This window comes from Peromyscus maniculatus, chromosome 7, assembly GCF_049852395.1.
Source record: "Peromyscus maniculatus bairdii isolate BWxNUB_F1_BW_parent chromosome 7, HU_Pman_BW_mat_3.1, whole genome shotgun sequence".
NCBI classification, from domain to species: domain Eukaryota; kingdom Metazoa; phylum Chordata; class Mammalia; order Rodentia; family Cricetidae; genus Peromyscus; species Peromyscus maniculatus.
In genome coordinates, this window is record NC_134858.1 from 106,625,517 (window position 1) to 106,644,174 (window position 18,658).

Consider the following 18,658-nt stretch of genomic DNA (forward strand, 5'->3'; position numbering starts at 1 on the left):
TTCATAGAAAGGATGTGATTAGCCTGGTGCTGGATAGAGAAGGTCATTTCAGCCTATTCTATCCAGTACTTAAAGAATATGTTTGGTTTTTGTTTTAGTGTGATAGTTTGGTTTAAGAAATGTTGAAGGTCCAGGCAGTGGTGGCTCACGCCTTTAATCCCAGCACTCGGTAGGCAAAGCCAGGCGGATCTCGGAGTTCGAAGCCAGCCTGGTCTACAGAGTGAGATCCAGGACAGGTACCAAAACTATACAGAGAAACCCTGTCTCGAAAAACCAAAAAAAAAAAAAAAGTGTTGAAGGAAGGTAGGCAAATTATATTGGTTCATGCTTGAAATCCTAGCACTCAGGAGCCTGAGGAAAGAGGGATTACCTTAAGTTCAAAGCCACCGTGAGCTACATAGAATTGTAGGACAAGGTGTCAGCAGGTGAGAGGCACTTAATGCGTAAGCCTATGAGTTTCATCCCCTGAACCCATGTAAAGGTGGAAAGACAGAACAAACTATAGTTATTTGTCTTCTGACTATATGCTTTCATGGCACGTGTACCCATACACTATCTTGTACACAGACTACTAATAATAAGACTGAGAAATCTAAACATTAAAAACAAAAATACCTCACAGAGGCTAGGCTTAGCACTCTGAAGATGCAGGTGAATATCTGTGTGGTTTTAAAGCCAGCCAGGTTAACTTAGCAAGTTACAGGCCAGCCAAGGGTTCATAGTGAAATCCTATCTAAAAAAAATCCTAAGTTTGAGGGTGGGGAAGATGGTATAATATAATTTTGCTTTGGAATATGTGTGTGTGTGTGTGTGTGTGTGTTTGTGTATTTGTATTTGTATGTATGTATACACACACATATTCCATTCTCATTCTCTTATAATAGGCTTGGTAAGATGGCTCAACATATAAAGCCACCTATTGCCAAGCCTGATGACCTGAGTTTGATCCCTGAGACCCACATGGTAGAAAAAGAGAACCAATTCAAGTGGGTGGTCTTCTGACCTCCACACGCATGCCTTGGCATGTGCATGCTCCTCTCTCAATAAATTAATTAATGAAAAAATAAAACAATACGCTAACAATAGCAAAATGTTGATTGTCTATTTTAATTTTAGGAACCCTAAGGATTCTGCAATATGAATAATTCTCTGGAGAACACCATCTCGTTTGAAGAGTACATCCGAGTGAAGGCGAGGTCTGTCCCGCAACACAGGATGAAGGAATTTCTAGACTCACTGGCTTCTAAGGGACCAGAAGCTCTTCAGGAGTTCCAGCAGACCGCCACTACCACCATGGTGTACCAGCAGGGTGGGAACTGCATTTACACAGACAGTACTGAAGTGGCTGGGTCTTTGCTTGAACTTGCTTGTCCAGTCACAACCAGTGTTCAACCACAAACTCAGCAAGAACAGCAGATCCAGGTTCAGCAGCCCCAGCAGGTTCAGGTGAGGAAACATTTAGGTGGAACCTGTTAACTAAAGTTTAATTTTCTCTCATAGTTTGGCTAGTTACAATATACCTATATAGATGTTAGAAATGTTGGAAGTGATTTTACCAAGGTGGGGAATCTTTCATATTTAATGTGGATTGACACTATCTCTAGCTGCTGTAAACTATAAAAACTTTGTTTGCTTTAAAGAGCTTGAACAATACAGAAAGTAGAGGCTAGCACTGAATTTGAATGTGACAGCTTCATGTGACTGAGACTTCTTTCTGTGACAGAATGAATAGAAAGCATAGGAACGCTAGTTTTGACTCGTGGAAAGTGTAGCATTTGGAACTTGCTTTAAAATTAAAAGCTGAGGTATGGTGATCTTCATTTAATTTGTACATCTCAAATCTTGATCACCTGTAGATTTCTAGGTTGGCATTTTCTACCTATTAGCCTCAGAGAATGCTGACATTAAGCTTATTCAAAATGGAGGAGTGAATGCATGCTTGAGGAGGCATAGACTTTTCTTTTTTGGGGGTCTTTAGATGAAACAGTCTCCTTCAGGTAGTTTTGTGGGGGGTTTTTATTTTTTTTTTATTTTTTTTATTTATTTTTTTTTTTGGCATTGTATTGTGGTTGAATTTTATTTTACTTTGGATGCATATTTGTCTGTGTGAGGGTGTCAGATCCCCTGAAACTGGAGTCAGAAATAGTTGTGAGCCCCCATGTGGTTGCTGGGAATTGAACTTGGGTCCTCTGGAAGAACAGTCAGTGCTCTTAACCACTGAACCATCTCTCCAGCCCCTCTTTTTTACTTTTTAATTTGAGAGGAACTGTCACTCAATTGCTTGAGCAGGCCTTGAACTCCTTCTCTAGGCCAAGCTGGATGAATCCTGAGTAGCTAGGATTACAGATTTGTGACAAAATACAACTTTAGGGACTGGTGACCTACTCCTTTCAGATGTGTGCCATGGCATTTATGTACCTCCCCTTCCCCACATCATATACTCAGGTTGATAATTTTATTTTTGTTTTTTTGACACTGGATTTCTCTCTGAAACAGTACTGACTGTTCTGGAACTCTCTTTGTAGACCAGGCTGGCTTTGAACTCACAAAGATTTGCCTGCCTCTGACTCGCAACTGCTGGATAACAAATTTTTTAAAAATTAAAATAAGATTGTATCCAGGGGTGATGGTGCAAGCCTTTTACCCCAGCACTCTATAAGTGGAGCCAGGCAGATCTCTGTGAGTTCAAGGCCAACCTGGGCTACAGAGTGAGTTCCAGGAAAGGCTCCAAAGCTACACAGAGAAACCCCTGTCTCCAAAAAAAAAAAAAAAAACCAAACCAAAAAATAAAAATAAAATAAAGTTATATATATAAATACTTGAAAACATAATTTCATTTAGTTATAATTATGAATGATATCAGACTCAAACTTTGGCTAGTAGTGTAACAGTTATTGTATACATGCTAGATTCTACTTTTTGGTGGTTCTGTTTACTGACATAAGGTTTCACTGTATATCCTCTGCCTCTGTCTGCAAAGTGCAAAGATTTTAGGTGTGAACTATCACACCCAATGTAGCTGACCTTTAAGTTATTCTTCCCCTTTCATAAAAGACTACCAAAACAAATGTATTTCAGTCACTAACTAGTTTAGGTTTTTTTCTTTTTTGAGACAGGGTTTCATGTACCTCAGGTAGATTTCAATCTCTGTGTGTAGCCAAGGATAAACTTGAACTTCTGCTCCCAAGTGCTAGGATCACAGACCTCTCTACCCAGTTCATCTCAAAGTTTAAGCAAGAACTCTACCAACTGACAAGCTGAGCAATATCTCTAGCCTTTGTGGTGTTTATTTTTTTGTTTTTGCGACAGGGTCTCATGTTTCCCAAGTTAGCCTAATACTCAGTAATAGTCATGACTCCTGATCCTTCTTACTCCACAAAGAGCTGGAAGTGCTGGTGTGCACTACCCAGTTTATATCTTGCTATAGGGATTGAACCTAGGGTTTAGTGCATGGTAGGCAAGCAGTCTACCAACTGTGCTACATCCCCAAAATAAAATTTGGTTTATAAAGCAGTTTTGTAGTTATAAAATAACATAATGTTTAACTCAGTTGTAGTATGTTTTTGTTATTGTTGGTTGGGGTTAGGTCTCAAACTCACTGTCTTCTTATATCAGCTTCCCAAGTGCACCATGACACTTAGCAGAATCTGTTTTCATGATTAATTATTTTGTGTGTATGTGTGCACATGTGTAGATCAGGCTGGCCTCCTAACTCACTGAGATCTGGAGTTAGATTTGATCCAGATAATTGAATGCTGCTAGATTTTCTTTTTTTTTCTCATGCCTTACAAAAAATTTTAATCAATATGATTTGACACTTTAATTTTATGTGAATAGGTGTTTTGCCTACATGTATGTCTGTGCACCGTGTGTGTAGTGCTCTTGGAGTATAGAAGAGGGCGTCAGATCTTGTGGAATTAAAGTTATAAAGGGTTGTGAGCCACCATCTGGGTACTAGGATTCGAACTCAGTTCTTGAAAGAGCAGTCAGTACTTTTAACCACTGAGCCAACACTCCAACTCCAATAAAAATTTTAAACATATACTTATGTATATACTTATACCACTCTACTAATGTGCAGAAAACCAAAGGGGGGGGGGGCCACAATTTCAAAGAAAAAAATAAAAGTGAACAAAATTCTAATGTTTTGTTCTTAGATCCCTGTTGATCGTTTTTGTCTTATTTCCTGGGATGGATATATCTCACTGTAAATTCAATGTGATGCTGAAGAAATTTTCATACGGTGTTTGGGGCATTGTGACTGCAGAAGCCATGACTGATGCAGTCCCTCTTGCCACATTACACAGGGTCCTGGGAGCTGGATGTTGCTTGCTTTACTCACTGGTGAATCTTGTTCCTGCAGGTACAGGTGCAGGTACAGCAGTCTCCACAGCAGGTCTCGGCTCAGCAACTCTCCCCTCAGTTCACCGTTCACCAGCCTGCTGAGCAACCCATCCAGGTCCAGGTGCAGATCCAGGGCCAACCACCGCAGTCAGCAGCCCCCTCCATCCAGACCCCATCTCTACAGAGTCCCAGCCCCTCGCAGCTGCAAGCAGCCCAGATCCAGGTGCAGCACGTGCAGGCGGCCCAGCAGATCCAGGCTGCAGAAATCCCAGAGGAGCATATCCCACATCAACAAATCCAGGCTCAACTGGTGGCTGGCCAGTCTCTTGCTGGGGGTCAGCAGATTCAAATCCAGACCGTGGGTGCCCTTTCCCCACCACCATCCCAGCAGGGCTCACCCCGGGAAGGGGAACGGCGGGTTGGCTCAGCCAGTGTCCTTCAGCCAGTGAAGAAACGCAAAGTGGACATGCCCATCACCGTGTCCTACGCCATCTCAGGGCAGCCAGTGGCCACCGTGCTGGCCATTCCACAGGGCCAACAACAGAGTTACGTGTCTTTGAGGCCAGACTTACTGACAGTAGACAGTGCCCACCTGTACAGTGCTACTGGGACCATAACTAGCCCTACAGGAGAAACTTGGACCATCCCTGTTTATTCTGCCCAGCCCCGGGGGGATCCTCAGCAGCAGAGCATTACCCACATTGCCATTCCCCAGGAAGCCTACAATGCAGTTCACGTCAGTGGCTCACCCACAGCCCTAGCAGCTGTAAAGCTGGAGGATGACAAGGAGAAGATGGTGGGCGCCACATCTGTAGTGAAAAACTCCCATGAAGAGGTAGTGCAGACCCTTGCAAACTCTCTCTTTCCAGCACAGTTCATGAATGGCAACATCCATATTCCAGTGGCTGTACAGGCCGTTGCAGGCACGTACCAGAACACAGCTCAGACTGTACATATATGGGACCCACAGCAGCAGCCACAACAGCAAACTGCACAAGAACAGACACCACCACCACCCCAACAGCAGCAGCAGCTCCAGGTTACTTGTTCAGTAAGTGAGACTTAATCTGTAGGGCATTTTGTCCTTGGTTTCCAGTGTAACATAGAACTCACCTATAGTGTGTGGATTATTTAATTCCATCTTGTTTGTCTTGACAGTGATAGTATATGGGGGAAGGAAGAGAAGCAGTAGAAGAGGCTGTATAAACAGACAAGAAGTTTATCATTCTTGGAATTCAACAAAATGACCAGTAATTCTTTTGTAGTTTTTAGAGAGTATGTGGGATGGGATGCCTATAGTATTTCTTTGTAATTATCTTTTTATGATGAGTAAAGGTAATGCTATGATGAATGGAAGACCCCAAAGTGTTATATATGTCCTGGGTTACTTATCTTAACACCTGTCATTGAACTGTTAATTTAGCACACAGGTAGTAAATTCATGGACAGCTTGTGAGATAGAATTTTCCTTTATTTATCTTTGAATATAGTATACATAAGTTAAAAGACCTAAAACACAGCACCTCTTAGTAGATCTCTTGAAAGGTTCTGGATGTAGGGGTACACATCTGTAATGCTGACACTTAGGAGGCAGAGGCAGGTAGATCTCTGAGTTCAAGGGCAGCTTGTTCTATATAGCAAGTTTTAGGCCATCCAGGACTACATAATGATAACTTGTCTCAGAAAATAAAGGGGAAAAATGGCAAAAATAAAAAAATTAGCAATTGGCCTGTTGTACATACCTGTTTAATACCAGAACTCCAGAAACTGAGGCAGGATGATCACAAGTTCAGGGCCAGCCTAGGCCACATAGCAAGACCATCTAAAACAAAACAAGACCATTTCTTCCATGTTTATCCCATGTTTAGGTCATGGGGAAGACAATAGTGCTGTAATTTGAACCTAAAGAAGAGCTGGTGAGAAAGTATGAGCTCCACACTTATAATGGATTGGGGAGAACCATGCCTTTTCTGAAAGCCTTCATATTTCCTGTTTTAATAGTGAAACCTTCCTCCTTTGACCTCATTTTCACCTCCACCTGTTTCTACATCCATTTTACTTAGTACTTTCCAGACATTATCTGTAGAAACTAGTTTTACCCAGTTTTCTTTTGGAGTAGGAATATTTGTTGCATAGGCTGGTTTGATCTGGGTTTAACTGGTTCTCTTGCCTCAGCCTCTCAAGTAGTTGAAACCAGATGTGTATACCACTGCATGTGGCTTCAGTTGTTAGTTTTTGTTGTTCTTAAGTCATGTCTAAATTTTTACTTTTTTTTTTTTTTTTTTTTGGCTTTTTGAGGCACAGTTTCTCTATTTAGCCCTGGCTGTCCTAGAACTTGCTCTTAGACCAGGCTTGCCTCGAACTCGATCTGCCTGCCTCTGCCTCCTGAGTGCTGGGATTAAAGGTGTGGTATATGGGTATTTTGCCAGTATGTATGTCTCTGTACCATGTATGTATATTACCTGTGGAAGCCAGAAGAGGGTATATGATCTCCTGAAACTGGCGTTACAGATGGTTGTTAATTCTGTGGAAGCCAGAAGAGGGTGTAAGATCTCCTGAAACTTGCAGTTACAGATTCTTAAATGCTGAGTCATCTTTCAAGCCCCCTTCCACAGTTTTTTTTTTTGTTTTTTTTTTTTGTTTGTTTGTTTGTTTTTCCCTTGTTTTTTGAGACAAGTTTTCTCTGTGCAACTCTGGCTGTCCTGGAACTCACTTTGTAGACTAGGCTGGCCTTGAACTCACAGAGATCCACCTGGGTGCTGGGATTAAGGCATGTGCCACCACTGTCTGACTCCACAGGTTTTAATTGGGGATAAAAGGAATATTTGTGAACTCTTCTTCAATTACAGAAATGTTAGAAAACAGAGAAAGCGGGCCTGGAGAGATGGCTCAGGGGTTAAGAGCACTGACTGCTCTTCTAGAGGACCTGAGTTCAATTCCCAGTACCCCCATGGCAGCTCACACCTGTCGAACTCCAGTTTGAGGGAACCCCGACACCCATGGCAAAAACACAAATGCACATTAAAAAAAAATAAATAGAATATATATATTAAAAGGAAAAAGGTTTTGGTGATCATGCCTGGCCAACCTTATTTAAAAAAAGAAAAAAGAGGGGCTGGAGAGATGGCTCAGAGGTTGAGAGCACTGACTGCTCTTCCAGAGGTCCTGAGTTCAATTCCCAGCAACCACACGGTGGCCCACAACCACCTATAATGAGATCTGGTGCCCTCTTCTGGCCTGCAGTCACATATGCTGTATACATAATAAATAAATAAATAAATAAATCTTTAAAAAAGAAAACGCAGAAAGGATGTTGGGTGTTGTAGAGCAGAGGCAGAAATCTAAGTTTAAGGTCAGTGTTGAAAATTGGTGGCCGGCCAGTGGTGGCGCACGCCTTTAATCCCAGCACTCGGGAGGCAGAGGCAGGCGGATCTTTGTGAGTTCAAGGCCAGCCTGGACTACCAAGTGAGACCCAGGAAAGGCGCAAAGCTACACAGAGAAACCCTGTCTCGAAAAACCAAAAAAAAAAAAAAAAAAAAAAAGAAAATTGGGCTAGAGAGATGCCTTAGCAATTAAGAGCACTGGCCGTTCTTCCAGAGGACCCAGGTTCAATTCCCAGCACCCACATTGTGTGGCCCACAACTGTAACTCCAGGTCCAGTGAAACTGATCCCCTCTTTATGGCCTCCAAGGGCACCTACACACATATGCACATATAAATATACAGACGTATACACACAAATAATTTTTTTCCTTAAGATTTATTTATTTATTATGTATATAATGTTCTACCTGTATGTCTGCCTGCAGGCCAGAAGAGGGCACCAGATCTCTTTACGAAAGGTTGTGAGCCAACATATGGTTGGGAATTGAACTCAGGACCTCTAGAAGGGTAGCCAGTGCTCTTAACCGCTGAGCCATCTCTCCAGCCCCAAATAATATTTTTTTTAATTAAAAAAGGTGTAGAGAGCCGGGCGGTGGTGGCGGCGCATGCCTTTAATCCCAGCACTTGGGAGGCAGAGGCAGGCGGATCTCTGAGTTCGAGGCCAGCCTGGGCTACCAAGTGAGTCCCAGGAAAGGCGCAAAGCTATACAGAGAAACCCTGTCTCGAAAAACCAAAAAAAAAAAAAGGTGTAGAGAGGGGCTGGAGAGATGGCTCAGTAGTTAAGAGCCCTGCTGCCCTTCTAAAGGACCTGCGTTTGATTCTCAGTGCCCACATGGTAGTTCACAACTAGCTATAATTTGACTTCCATGGCATCTCTTGCCTCCTTCTGCCCCCCACCCTTATTTTTTTTTTTTTATTTTTTTTATTTTTTTCTTTTTTCAAGACAGGGTTTCTCTGTGTAGCTTTGTGTCTTTCCTGGAACTCACTCTGTAGACCAGGCTGTCCTTGAACTCAACAGAGACCTGCCTGCTCCTGCCTCCAAGTGCTGGGATTCAAGGTGTGCGCTACCACCACCCAGCCTTGTTTTTTTTTTTTTTTTTTTTTTGTTTGTTTGTTTGTTTGTTTTTGAGACGGGGTCTCTAGATAGTCTGGCTGTCCTGGAACTCGGAACCAGGCTGACATCCACTCAGAGGTCTTCCTGCCACTGCCTTCTGAGTGCCAGAATTAAAGGTGTGCACCACCATATCTGGCCTCCCTCAGGCCTCCTAAGGGTACTAGGCACACATATGGTAGACATACATATGGTAGACAGACAGACATGTAGACAAAGCACGCGTATGCATAAAGTAGAATTTAAATTGAAAAGATGGGTTGGGGAGATTGCTCAGCACCCACATAAAATTCCAGGCATCTCAAAAAATGTCTGTAACTTCAATACTGGGAGACAAGTGAATTCTAGGACCTCATTGGCTCACCAGCCTAGTCCAAACTGATGAAGTCCAGTGAGACCACCTGTCTCAAGGGAGGAAATTTAGGATTGATAATAGAGCAGAACCCTCTTGTCTTCCCTGCCCTGCTGAGGTGTGAACACAGGTGCATGTACCCTCTGTCTTCCCTGCCCTGCTGAGATACGCACATAGGTGTCAGGTTTATGTACTCATGTAAGCACGCAAGAATCTTTTGAGCCAGGCATGGTCATGCACAAATTTAGTCCTGGCATTCACTCAGGAGGCAGAAGCAGGCAGATAGATCTCTGTGAGTTCAAGGACAGCCTGGTCTATACAGAGAAACCCTGTCTTGAAAGACCAAAAACAAAAAAAAGAAAGAAAAATCTTTTGAAAAATATTCAGAAAGAAAATACAGAACATACTATTTTATCAGTTAGTCAACATTGATCACTACTTATTACTTTTTTTTTCATTTTTTGTGTCAAGCATGTGCATACCACAGTGCTACATACTTAGCTCAATTATAGTTTGAATAGAGAGAAAACAAGTTTATTTCCATGACTGTCTTGTACACTTAACCCTTTTTGTGTCTATTTCATATATATATTTTATATTTATCCATATATAGTTATATTCATAACTTTATTTCATATATGTAACTATATACCTATGTAAGTAAAACATCAATTGTTCTAGTTTTAGTAAATATGTATTTCCTGTGTAGTCCACTTGGATGAGTGTAGTCTAATTTTCTAACCTAACCAATTCCCCCCTCATTTTAAGTTTTCCCATGATATTAAACAGCTCTTAATTTTTTTGTTTGTTGGTTTGGATGAGTAGTAGTGCTAGAGACTGGTGCCAAGGGTTTGTGAATGTGAGACAAGTACTCTATCATGGCATTTATGCAGATTTCCTTTAGGGTAGAATCCTACCCAAACATGGAACATTTTTTGAGTCTCAACACTATGCCATGAACACTTATGGTTTTATCTCTCTGTTACAAGTATTTTATTGTCTGGCGGTGGCGCACGCCTTTAATCTAATCCCAGCACTCAAGAGGCAGAGACAGGCAGATCTCTGTGAGTTCGAGGCCAGCATGATCTACAGAGTGAGTGCTAGGACAGCCAGGGATACATAGAGAAACCATGTCTCAGGAAAAAGTATATTGTTGAAGTTGTATGTGAGAGCAAATTTTCAAGCACGTAGGAACAATTTTGCTTTCGATTGAAATTACGTGATATTTGGGGCTGGATAGATAGTTTCAGCAGTAAAGAGCACTGACTGCTCTTCCTGGGGACTTGGGTTTCAATTCTCAGCATTCACAACTGTTTGTAACTCCAGTTCCAGGGGACCTGGCATTCTCACACAGACATGGATGCAGGCAAAACATAAAATAAAAATAAATCATTTAACAAAAGAAATTACTTGATATTCTTCAGATTTTAGGGGTATTTGGGGATAAGGGTCTCTGGTAGGGTTGCTTAGAAAGCATTGTTCAGACTCAGATATGTTGTAACGCTAAGAACCTATATTAGGGATCTGTTGTTTAACCTTTTGGGAATTGTAACTCAATACTCACAGATGTCACTTGTCTTATACAACTTAGCTGCGAAATCATTGATGATGTGATGTGCCCATTATTTTAGAATAGTGCCTCCTGTCTTTAGTGGTGGCAAATGCCTTTAGTCCCAGCACTGACGGGTTGGGGAGGAGAGGCAGGCAGATCTGAGTTTGAGGCCAGCCTGGTCTACATAGCAAGTTTCCAGGACAGCCAGAGCTACATAGAGAAACCCTGTCTCACAGAAAAAAAGAAGGAGGAGGAGGAGGAGGAAAGAAAGAAAATGGAATAATCTTTTTTTTTTTTTTCTTTTTTTCTTTTTGGTTTTTCGAGACAGGGTTTCTCTGTGTAGCTTTGTGCCTTTCCTGTATCTCGCTCTGTAGACCAGGCTGGCCTCGAACTCACAGAGATCCACCTACCTCTGCCTCCCAAGTGCTAGGATTAAAGGTGTGCGCCACCACTGCCCAGCTGTGGATTATATTCTTAGGGGACAAAATGTAATTTGAGAAAAATTATGCAAAGTAGAACTTTAAGCTGGCATGGTGTCACATGCCTGTAGTTCCAGCATACTTAGGAAGCTGAAGCAGGAAGATCAAGAGTTTGAAGTCAGCCTGAAACCTTGAATGCTGGGAATTGTATGCATGGATCATGCCCATCTCATCAGGGAGGGGGTTCCTGGAACTTGTACCTTTACACTTATAGGATTACAGGTGGGAGGGAGTATACTTGTATATACCCTGTCTCCTGAAGTGCTGAAGACTGACTCTAGGGCTTCATAAGTGGTAAGCCAAGCACCAGTGCTGATTCCAGTCCTTCATCATAGAAGACCACTCAAATTATAGTCTGGAAATAGGCCCCAGATATGGGTGTTTTTCTACCAGTTTAGGTGATTTTTAAGGTAGAACTGAGGTTTTTTTGTTTTGTTTTTGTTGATAACAGAGTCTTAATTAACCCATTTAGCCTTAAAGCCACTATGTAGCTATGTATATGCCTTGACCTCTTTATCTCCCCCCTCTCCCCTCTTTTCCTTCTTCCAACTGCTGGAATTATAGATTTATACCACCAGGTTTGCAACTAAATTCTCAGAATCCTTACTCTGCACATTTGGAATTGGATATGTAATCTACAGTTTAGCAACTTTGTTTCTACTTGGGAGTTCTTAGATATGTGGCCTTCTTAGGTCCCAACCCAGATGTTTTCAGTCACTTTATAGACATTTTAATAAAATGCCTAAGTGTTTTATTGCACAGTGAATTTTTGAAGCAGTGTTTGAAAATCTTTTTACTTGGGGAGTTTTTAAAGATTTATTTATATATTATTTTGTATATGGTGTTATGCCTGCATGCCAGAAGAGAGCACCAGGTCTCATTACTGATATTTGTGAGCCACCATGTGGTTGCTGGAAATTGAACTCAGGACCTCTAGATGAGCAGCCAGTGCTCTTAACCTCTGAGCCATTTCTCCAGCCCCTTAGGGAGTTTTAAAAGACTGAAATTTGGACTCTACCCTTTGGAGAGATTCTAGGGCAATTTGAGGTATTGACCTTATAGGGTTTTTTGTTGTTGTTTTCTTTTACATGTATGTTTCTTTTTCTTGTCTTTTTTGGGGGAAGTTTTTCTGTGTGTGTTTCTCTAGGTTTCTCCTTGGCTGTCCTGGAACTTGCTTTGTAGACCAAGCTGGCCTTGAAATCAGATCTGCCTGCCTTTGTCTCAAGTGTTGGAGTTAAAGGTGTACACCATCACTACCCAGTTTTCTTTTTTTTTTTTTTTTTGGTTTGGTTTTGGAGACCAAGTCCTCCTTGTAGCCTTAGCTGGCCTTGCATTTGCAATAAGCCTGGGCTGGTTTCAAACTTGAGGTGACCCTGCAACCCTGCCTCTGCCTCCAAAAAGTACTGGCAGTACATCATGTATTGCCATGCTTGGTTTATATTAGTGTGTTTAAATGAGAATCAAGAGCTAGCAAAATGGCTTAGTGAGTAACAGCACTTTCATCAAGTCTGTCATCCTGAATTCAGTCCCTTAGAACCACATGGGAGAAAGAGAACTGACTCCCACAGTTGTTTTCTGTCCTTCACAGGCACACGGAGGGCACACATGCACTTACACATGCATGCAATTTAAAAATGTAACAAAAATATTAAATGAGAACTGGTGTAGTCAGAGCTGAGAAACATTGTGTTGGCCCAGTTATATTGCTGCCATTGCTGTTTGTGCGGTAAGATAAACTCTCCAAAGTGTGAAACTAGCACAGCACAAGGAGTTGGCTTTCATTTTTCCCAGTTGAACGAGCAGTTAAGATTCATTTTCTAGGGCCGGACGGTGGTGGACGCCTTTAATCCCAGCACTCTGGAGGCAGAGGCAGGCAGATCTCTATGAGTTCAAGGCCAGCCTGGACTACCAAGTGAGTCCCAGGAAAGGCGCAAAGCTACACAGAGAAACCCTGTCTTGAAAAACAAAAAAAAGATTCATTTTCTAGCCTTTCGTCAGTGGCGCATGCCTTTAATCCCAGCACTCGAGAGGCAGAGCCAGGTGATCTCTGTGAGTTCGAGGACAGCCTGGTCTACAGAGTGAGATCCAGGACAGGCACTAAAGGTATATGGAGAAACGCTATCTCGAAAAACCCAAGAAAAAAGAAAGAAAAAAAATTTCATCTTTCTGACATTGTATCAAAGGACCTAATGAAAAACAGTGTTGACCTGCTCTGATGGTTTCTGTCCCTAGGCACAGACTGTGCAGGTTGCTGAAGTTGAGCCACAGTCACAGCCACAGCCTTCACCGGAACTTTTGCTTCCAAATTCTTTGAAGCCAGAAGAAGGGCTTGAAGTGTGGAAAAACTGGGCTCAGACCAAGAATGCTGAATTAGAGAAAGACGCTCAGAACAGACTGGCCCCCATTGGGAGTGAGTATTGGGGAGCCGGGGGCTGGGATGGGTCTCAAGTAGAAGAGAAACAGAACGGCAGGCGTGAAGCCTCTCTGGCTCTGAGGACTAGAGATATGCTTGGAAGTACATTTTGTGTCATGATGAACAGGATGTAGTCTTCACCCTGTGAAATGAGCAGCATTTGTGGGATTTGCCCAAGACTAAATTTTTAGATATGTGAGTTTCTAGAGTCCACAAAAGACCAAGGAAGAAGGGATTTTGGGAAGAACTGGCAAGTGCCAGTGAGTTGTGCTCAGAGCCTGTCTTGATGTACTTGCTCATATTAGAGTGTGGTTTCTGGGTTTTCTGTTTTCGTTTCTTGGCCCTTAGCGAAAGGAAACCTATTGGTGTAATAGTGTAACAGCCTGTTACTGAGTTAATAGAACAGTTCTGATTACAGATGCAAACGGCCACTCCTAGCCCAGACCCTGTTGGCCAGTATGGTCTCTGAGCCCTCCATTTAACAGTGTGAACAACCAGTTAAGACATCACTATTGCCAGGACTCCCATTCACCCTTAGGACTTGTGTCACAGGGCGCCAGTTGCTACGATTCCAAGAAGATCTGATCTCCTCTGCTGTGGCCGAATTGAATTACGGCCTCTGTTTAATGACACGGGAAGCTCGAAATGGAGAAGGGGAACCCTATGACCCAGACGTGCTCTACTACATTTTCCTGTGCATACAAAAGGTAGGAAGCGATCGTGACAGGACTGTGTTCCCGGTGGATGTTTCACATTACTCTAATTTAGGAAAATGACAAAAGGGATAAAAGGACTGTGCAGCACACCTGTAACCCCAGCAGTCGGGGTCTTGAGTTTCTGCTGGCCAAGGCTACACAGATCCTTTTTTTTTTTTTTTTTAATGCCTGTGTGTTCACTTTAGAAAAGAATATATGCAAATAAGTATGTATAATTTTACCACCTAGAAAACCATGAGGGCTAGTGAAGGGGCTCAGCCCTTGAAAGTACTTGCTGTCCAGGCCTAGTGACCTGAATTTCATCCCCAGAATTGATGGTGGAAAGTATTTAGTGATTAACTTTTTTTTCTTAAATTAAAAGCATTTATTTATTATATTTTCTTAAAGTAAGTGCGTAGTTTTCATAAAGTTACTCAATCTGGTGCTCGAGTATAGCTTTTATTGTACCTTACATTAATACAAAACAATTGTTTGAAGGAGTATGGTTAAAATTGTAAACAAATCTCTGGTTTTTCAGAATAACAGAGACTTGTAGATTGGCAGTTTGGGGAGCAGAGGTGGATTTCTTCCATTCAAGGCTCCAGAGTAGGGTCCCACAGTGTGGTTAGAGGGCTTGTTTTTCTATTGGAGCGCACTGTGTTGACTGGCTGTGAGAGCGGTTACCTTCTAGTTTACTCCTTTCCTTCTGTCCTAAACCATAGCTACCTGAGTTACCGCATATGCTGTTTCTATTCATAGAAGGTAATCTAGTGTAGTAATCTCCATTTAAAAGACTTACATGTGTTGGAGAGATGGTTCAGCAACTAAGAGTACTTACTGCTCTTATAGAGGACCTGTGTTCAGTTCCCAACACCTACATGGTAATTCACAGCCATCCCTACCTTCAGTTCTAGAAGATCCAATGCTTCCTTCTGACCCCTGAGGGCACCAGGCATACATGTGGTACACATAAATATGTATAGATTAAGCACTCATACACATAAACCTAACAAAATTAAACATGGGCGTGGTAGCATCTGCTTTTAATTCCCAGCAGGGTTGTGGGGGACAGAGGTTGATAGATCTCTGAGTTCCAAGCCAGTATGTTCTATTTTGTAAATTGTAGGCCAGCCAAGGTGACAGAATGAGTCTCTCAAAAAACTAAACCAAATTAAAGAAAGAAAGAAAAAAAAAAGATTTGCATGTGTTACCACTATACTCTTAATAAGAAGGTATCACGCCCACCCACTACCCACCTCTGTCCTTTTTTTATTTATTATTTTATTATTTGTTTGTTTTGGGGGGTGTGGTTTCTCGGTAACAGCCCTGGCTGTTCTGGAACTCACTTTGTAGACCAGGCTAGGCTTAAACTGACAGAGATCCGCCTGCCTCTGTCTCCTGAGTGCTGCAACTAAAGGAATAAAGGAATGCACTACCATGTCCAGCTTCTATCGTGATTTTTTTTTTATGATTTATTTTATGTGCATTGGTGTTTTGCCTACATGTATGTTTGTGTGAGGGTGTTAGATCTTAGAGTTACAGACAGTTATTAGTGGCCATGAGGATTCTGGGAATTCAATCCAGGTTTCCTGAAAAACATTTAGTCCTCTTAACAGCTGAGCCATCTCCAGTTCCCGATTCTATTTGTGATTTTTTTTTTTTTTTTGGTTTTTCGAAACAGGGTTTCTCTGTGTAGCTTTGCGCCTTTCCTGGAGCTCACTTGGTAGCCCAGGCTGGCCTCGAACTCACAGAGATCCGCCTGCCTCTGCCTCCCGAGTGCTGGGATTAAAGGCGTGCGCCACCAACGCCCGGCTTATTTGTGATTTTTAAGAGTCACTTTATTTCACGTGTATGTGTGAGTACCTATGTGTATGTATGGGCACTGTGTGTAAGCAGTAGGGGCTGTGTGGATGCTGGGAACTGAACCTGGGTCCTCTGTAAGAGCAGTAAGGGCTTTTAATTGCTGAACCATGTCTCCAGCTTCCACCTCCAAGATTTTTTGCGACAATGCCTTGCTTATATGGATAGTATTCACAAAAGATCCCTCATTAATTCAGCTCTTAGAAACATAAAGATGTATTCATGTGATTCGAGGTATGCTGTGGAAATAACACCAGCTGGATAATTCTGGTCTAATACCTTTTTTTATTGGAGAGAATGAGTAGGGTAAGGAAGTGGTTGGTGGTAGTGAAAAAATGTTTTTCCAAAGATTTTACTCAAGAGACTACTGGTAACATTTGTCAATTACTTTTCTTTTAGTATCTTTTTGAAAATGGAAGAGTAGATGACATATTTTCTGATCTTTACTATGTTCGTTTCACGGAGTGGTTGCATGAAGTTCTGAAGGATGTCCAGCCCCGGGTTACTCCGCTTGGTAAGAGTTTCCCTTGTTTTTGAATTTCCCTCTTGTCCACTTGAGTTTCTTCCTTTTCTCCTCCTCCTCCTCCCCCTCCTCCTCCTCCTCCTCTTCTCTCTGTCTCTCTGTCTCTCTGTCTTTCTTTCTTTCTTTCTTTTTAATGTACGTTGGTGTTTTGCCTGCATGTGTATCTGTTGTGTGAGAGTGTTGTGAGCAGTCGTGTGGGTTCTGGGAATTGAACCTGGGTCCTCCAGAAGAGCAGTCCATGCTCTTAACCACTGAGCCCTGTCTCCCACCCTCCACTTGCACTTTGAGAAGATGGGTAACTAAGTTGGTGTGGTGAACACCAGCACTCAGGAAGCAGAGACAGGTGGATCTGTCTGAGTTCCAGGCCAGCCAAGGCTACATAGAAAGATCTTATCTCAGAAACAAAAGCAACTACAAGAAAACCCAATCAAAAGAAAAACATAGGTAGCATCTTTGGCTGGCTGCAGTTATAATGTGGGAAAGGGACTGTGATTCACAAGCAACAGTTTGAGGCTCTGATGGTTTCCCTGATAAGAAAGGAACACTGTTCAACAGATAGTCCTGCTGATCCCACTGTGTAACACTGGGGCCGTCCAGAACTGGTGTGATTACTAACAACTTTTCTTCTTGTCCAAATTTATTAATCAAAATAATCATAACGGGGCGGGGAGCTGGAGAGATAGATGGCTCAGCGGTTAAGAGCACTGGCTGCTCTTCTGAAGGTCCTGAGTTCAATTCCCAGCAACACATGATGGCTCAACTCTGGTGCCCTCTTCGGGCATGCAGGCAGAACACTGTATACATAACAAATAAATCTTAAGGAAAGAATCATAACTGGATGGTGGTGGAGCAAGCCTTTAATTCCAGCTCTTGGGAGGCAGAGGCAGGCAGGCAGATGCATGAGTTCGAGGCCAGCCTGGTCTGCAAAGGGAGTTCTAGGACAGCCACAGCAGTTGCACAGAGAGACCCTATCTGGAGAAACAAAAAAAGAATTATAGCCAGGAGTAATAGAAAGTACTTGACATCCCAACTAGTAGGAAGGCTAAAACAGGAAGATTGCTTGTATGAAACAGCAAAAAGTTTAAGGCCAGTGTGGGCAGAATTTTGACACTATTATCTGAGAAAAAACTAAGTGAATAAAACAAATTTGGAATCATCATTACTTGTTTCTTGCAAAGGACTGAGGTTCTAAGTCCTGGCACCCACATGGTACCTTACAACCATCTGTAACTCAAGTTCCAGGGAATCCAGTGCCTTCTGCTGGCCTAGCAACTGAAATTACATACAAATGGTTATCAGCCGTTTGAGTGCTGAACATTGAGTCCAGATCTTCTGCTCTAAACCATCAAACCATCTCTTCCACCCCCTAAGTTTTGGTTTTCAGATAGGCATGATAGTCCATTTCTTTAATCTTAGCAATTGGGAGGCAGAGGCAGGCTGATTTCTGTGAGTTCCAACAACAAACTATCTTCCCTGTCTGGAACATTAGAACCTGTTGACCTATTCAGTCCTTCCCTTCCTTCAAGGCTCTGAATGGTTTTAATTTAAAAAAAAAAAAAAAAAAGCAAGCCAGGTGATGGTGGGCACACATCTTTATATATATATATATATATATATATATATATATATATATATATATATATATATATACATATATATATTACCATTCAGTTTTACATATCAGCCATGGGTTTCCCTATTCTCCCCCCTCCCACCCCCTTCCCTTACCCCCAGACTACCCTCCATTCCCACCTCCTCCAGGACAAATCCTCCCCCGAGGACTGTGATCAGCCTGGTAGACTCAGTCCAGGGAGGTCCAGTCCTTTCCTCCCAGACTGAGCCAAGTGTCCCTGCATAAGCTCCAGGTTTCAAACAGCCAACTCATGCAATGAGCACAGGACTTGGTCCCACTGCCTAGTTGCCTCCCAAACAGATCAAGCCAGTC

General features: G+C 42.3%; 1 protein-coding gene across 8 annotated transcripts in view; it reads left to right on the forward strand.

Annotated features, from left to right (window-relative positions):
• The window catches only part of Qrich1 (glutamine rich 1), a 38,971-nt gene that overhangs the window by 11,964 nt on the left and 8,349 nt on the right, over positions 1 to 18,658 (forward strand). For all 8 annotated transcript variants that reach the window (XM_042281673.2, XM_042281669.2, XM_076577055.1 and 5 more), the window contains 5 exons: positions 1,117 to 1,446; positions 4,364 to 5,395; positions 13,455 to 13,632; positions 14,188 to 14,342; positions 16,590 to 16,704. In XM_042281673.2, coding sequence (XP_042137607.1) covers positions 1,138 to 1,446; positions 4,364 to 5,395; positions 13,455 to 13,632; positions 14,188 to 14,342; positions 16,590 to 16,704 — 1,789 coding nt within the window. In that variant the 5' untranslated portion in view covers positions 1,117 to 1,137. The remainder of the gene's footprint in view (positions 1 to 1,116; positions 1,447 to 4,363; positions 5,396 to 13,454; positions 13,633 to 14,187; positions 14,343 to 16,589; positions 16,705 to 18,658) is intronic.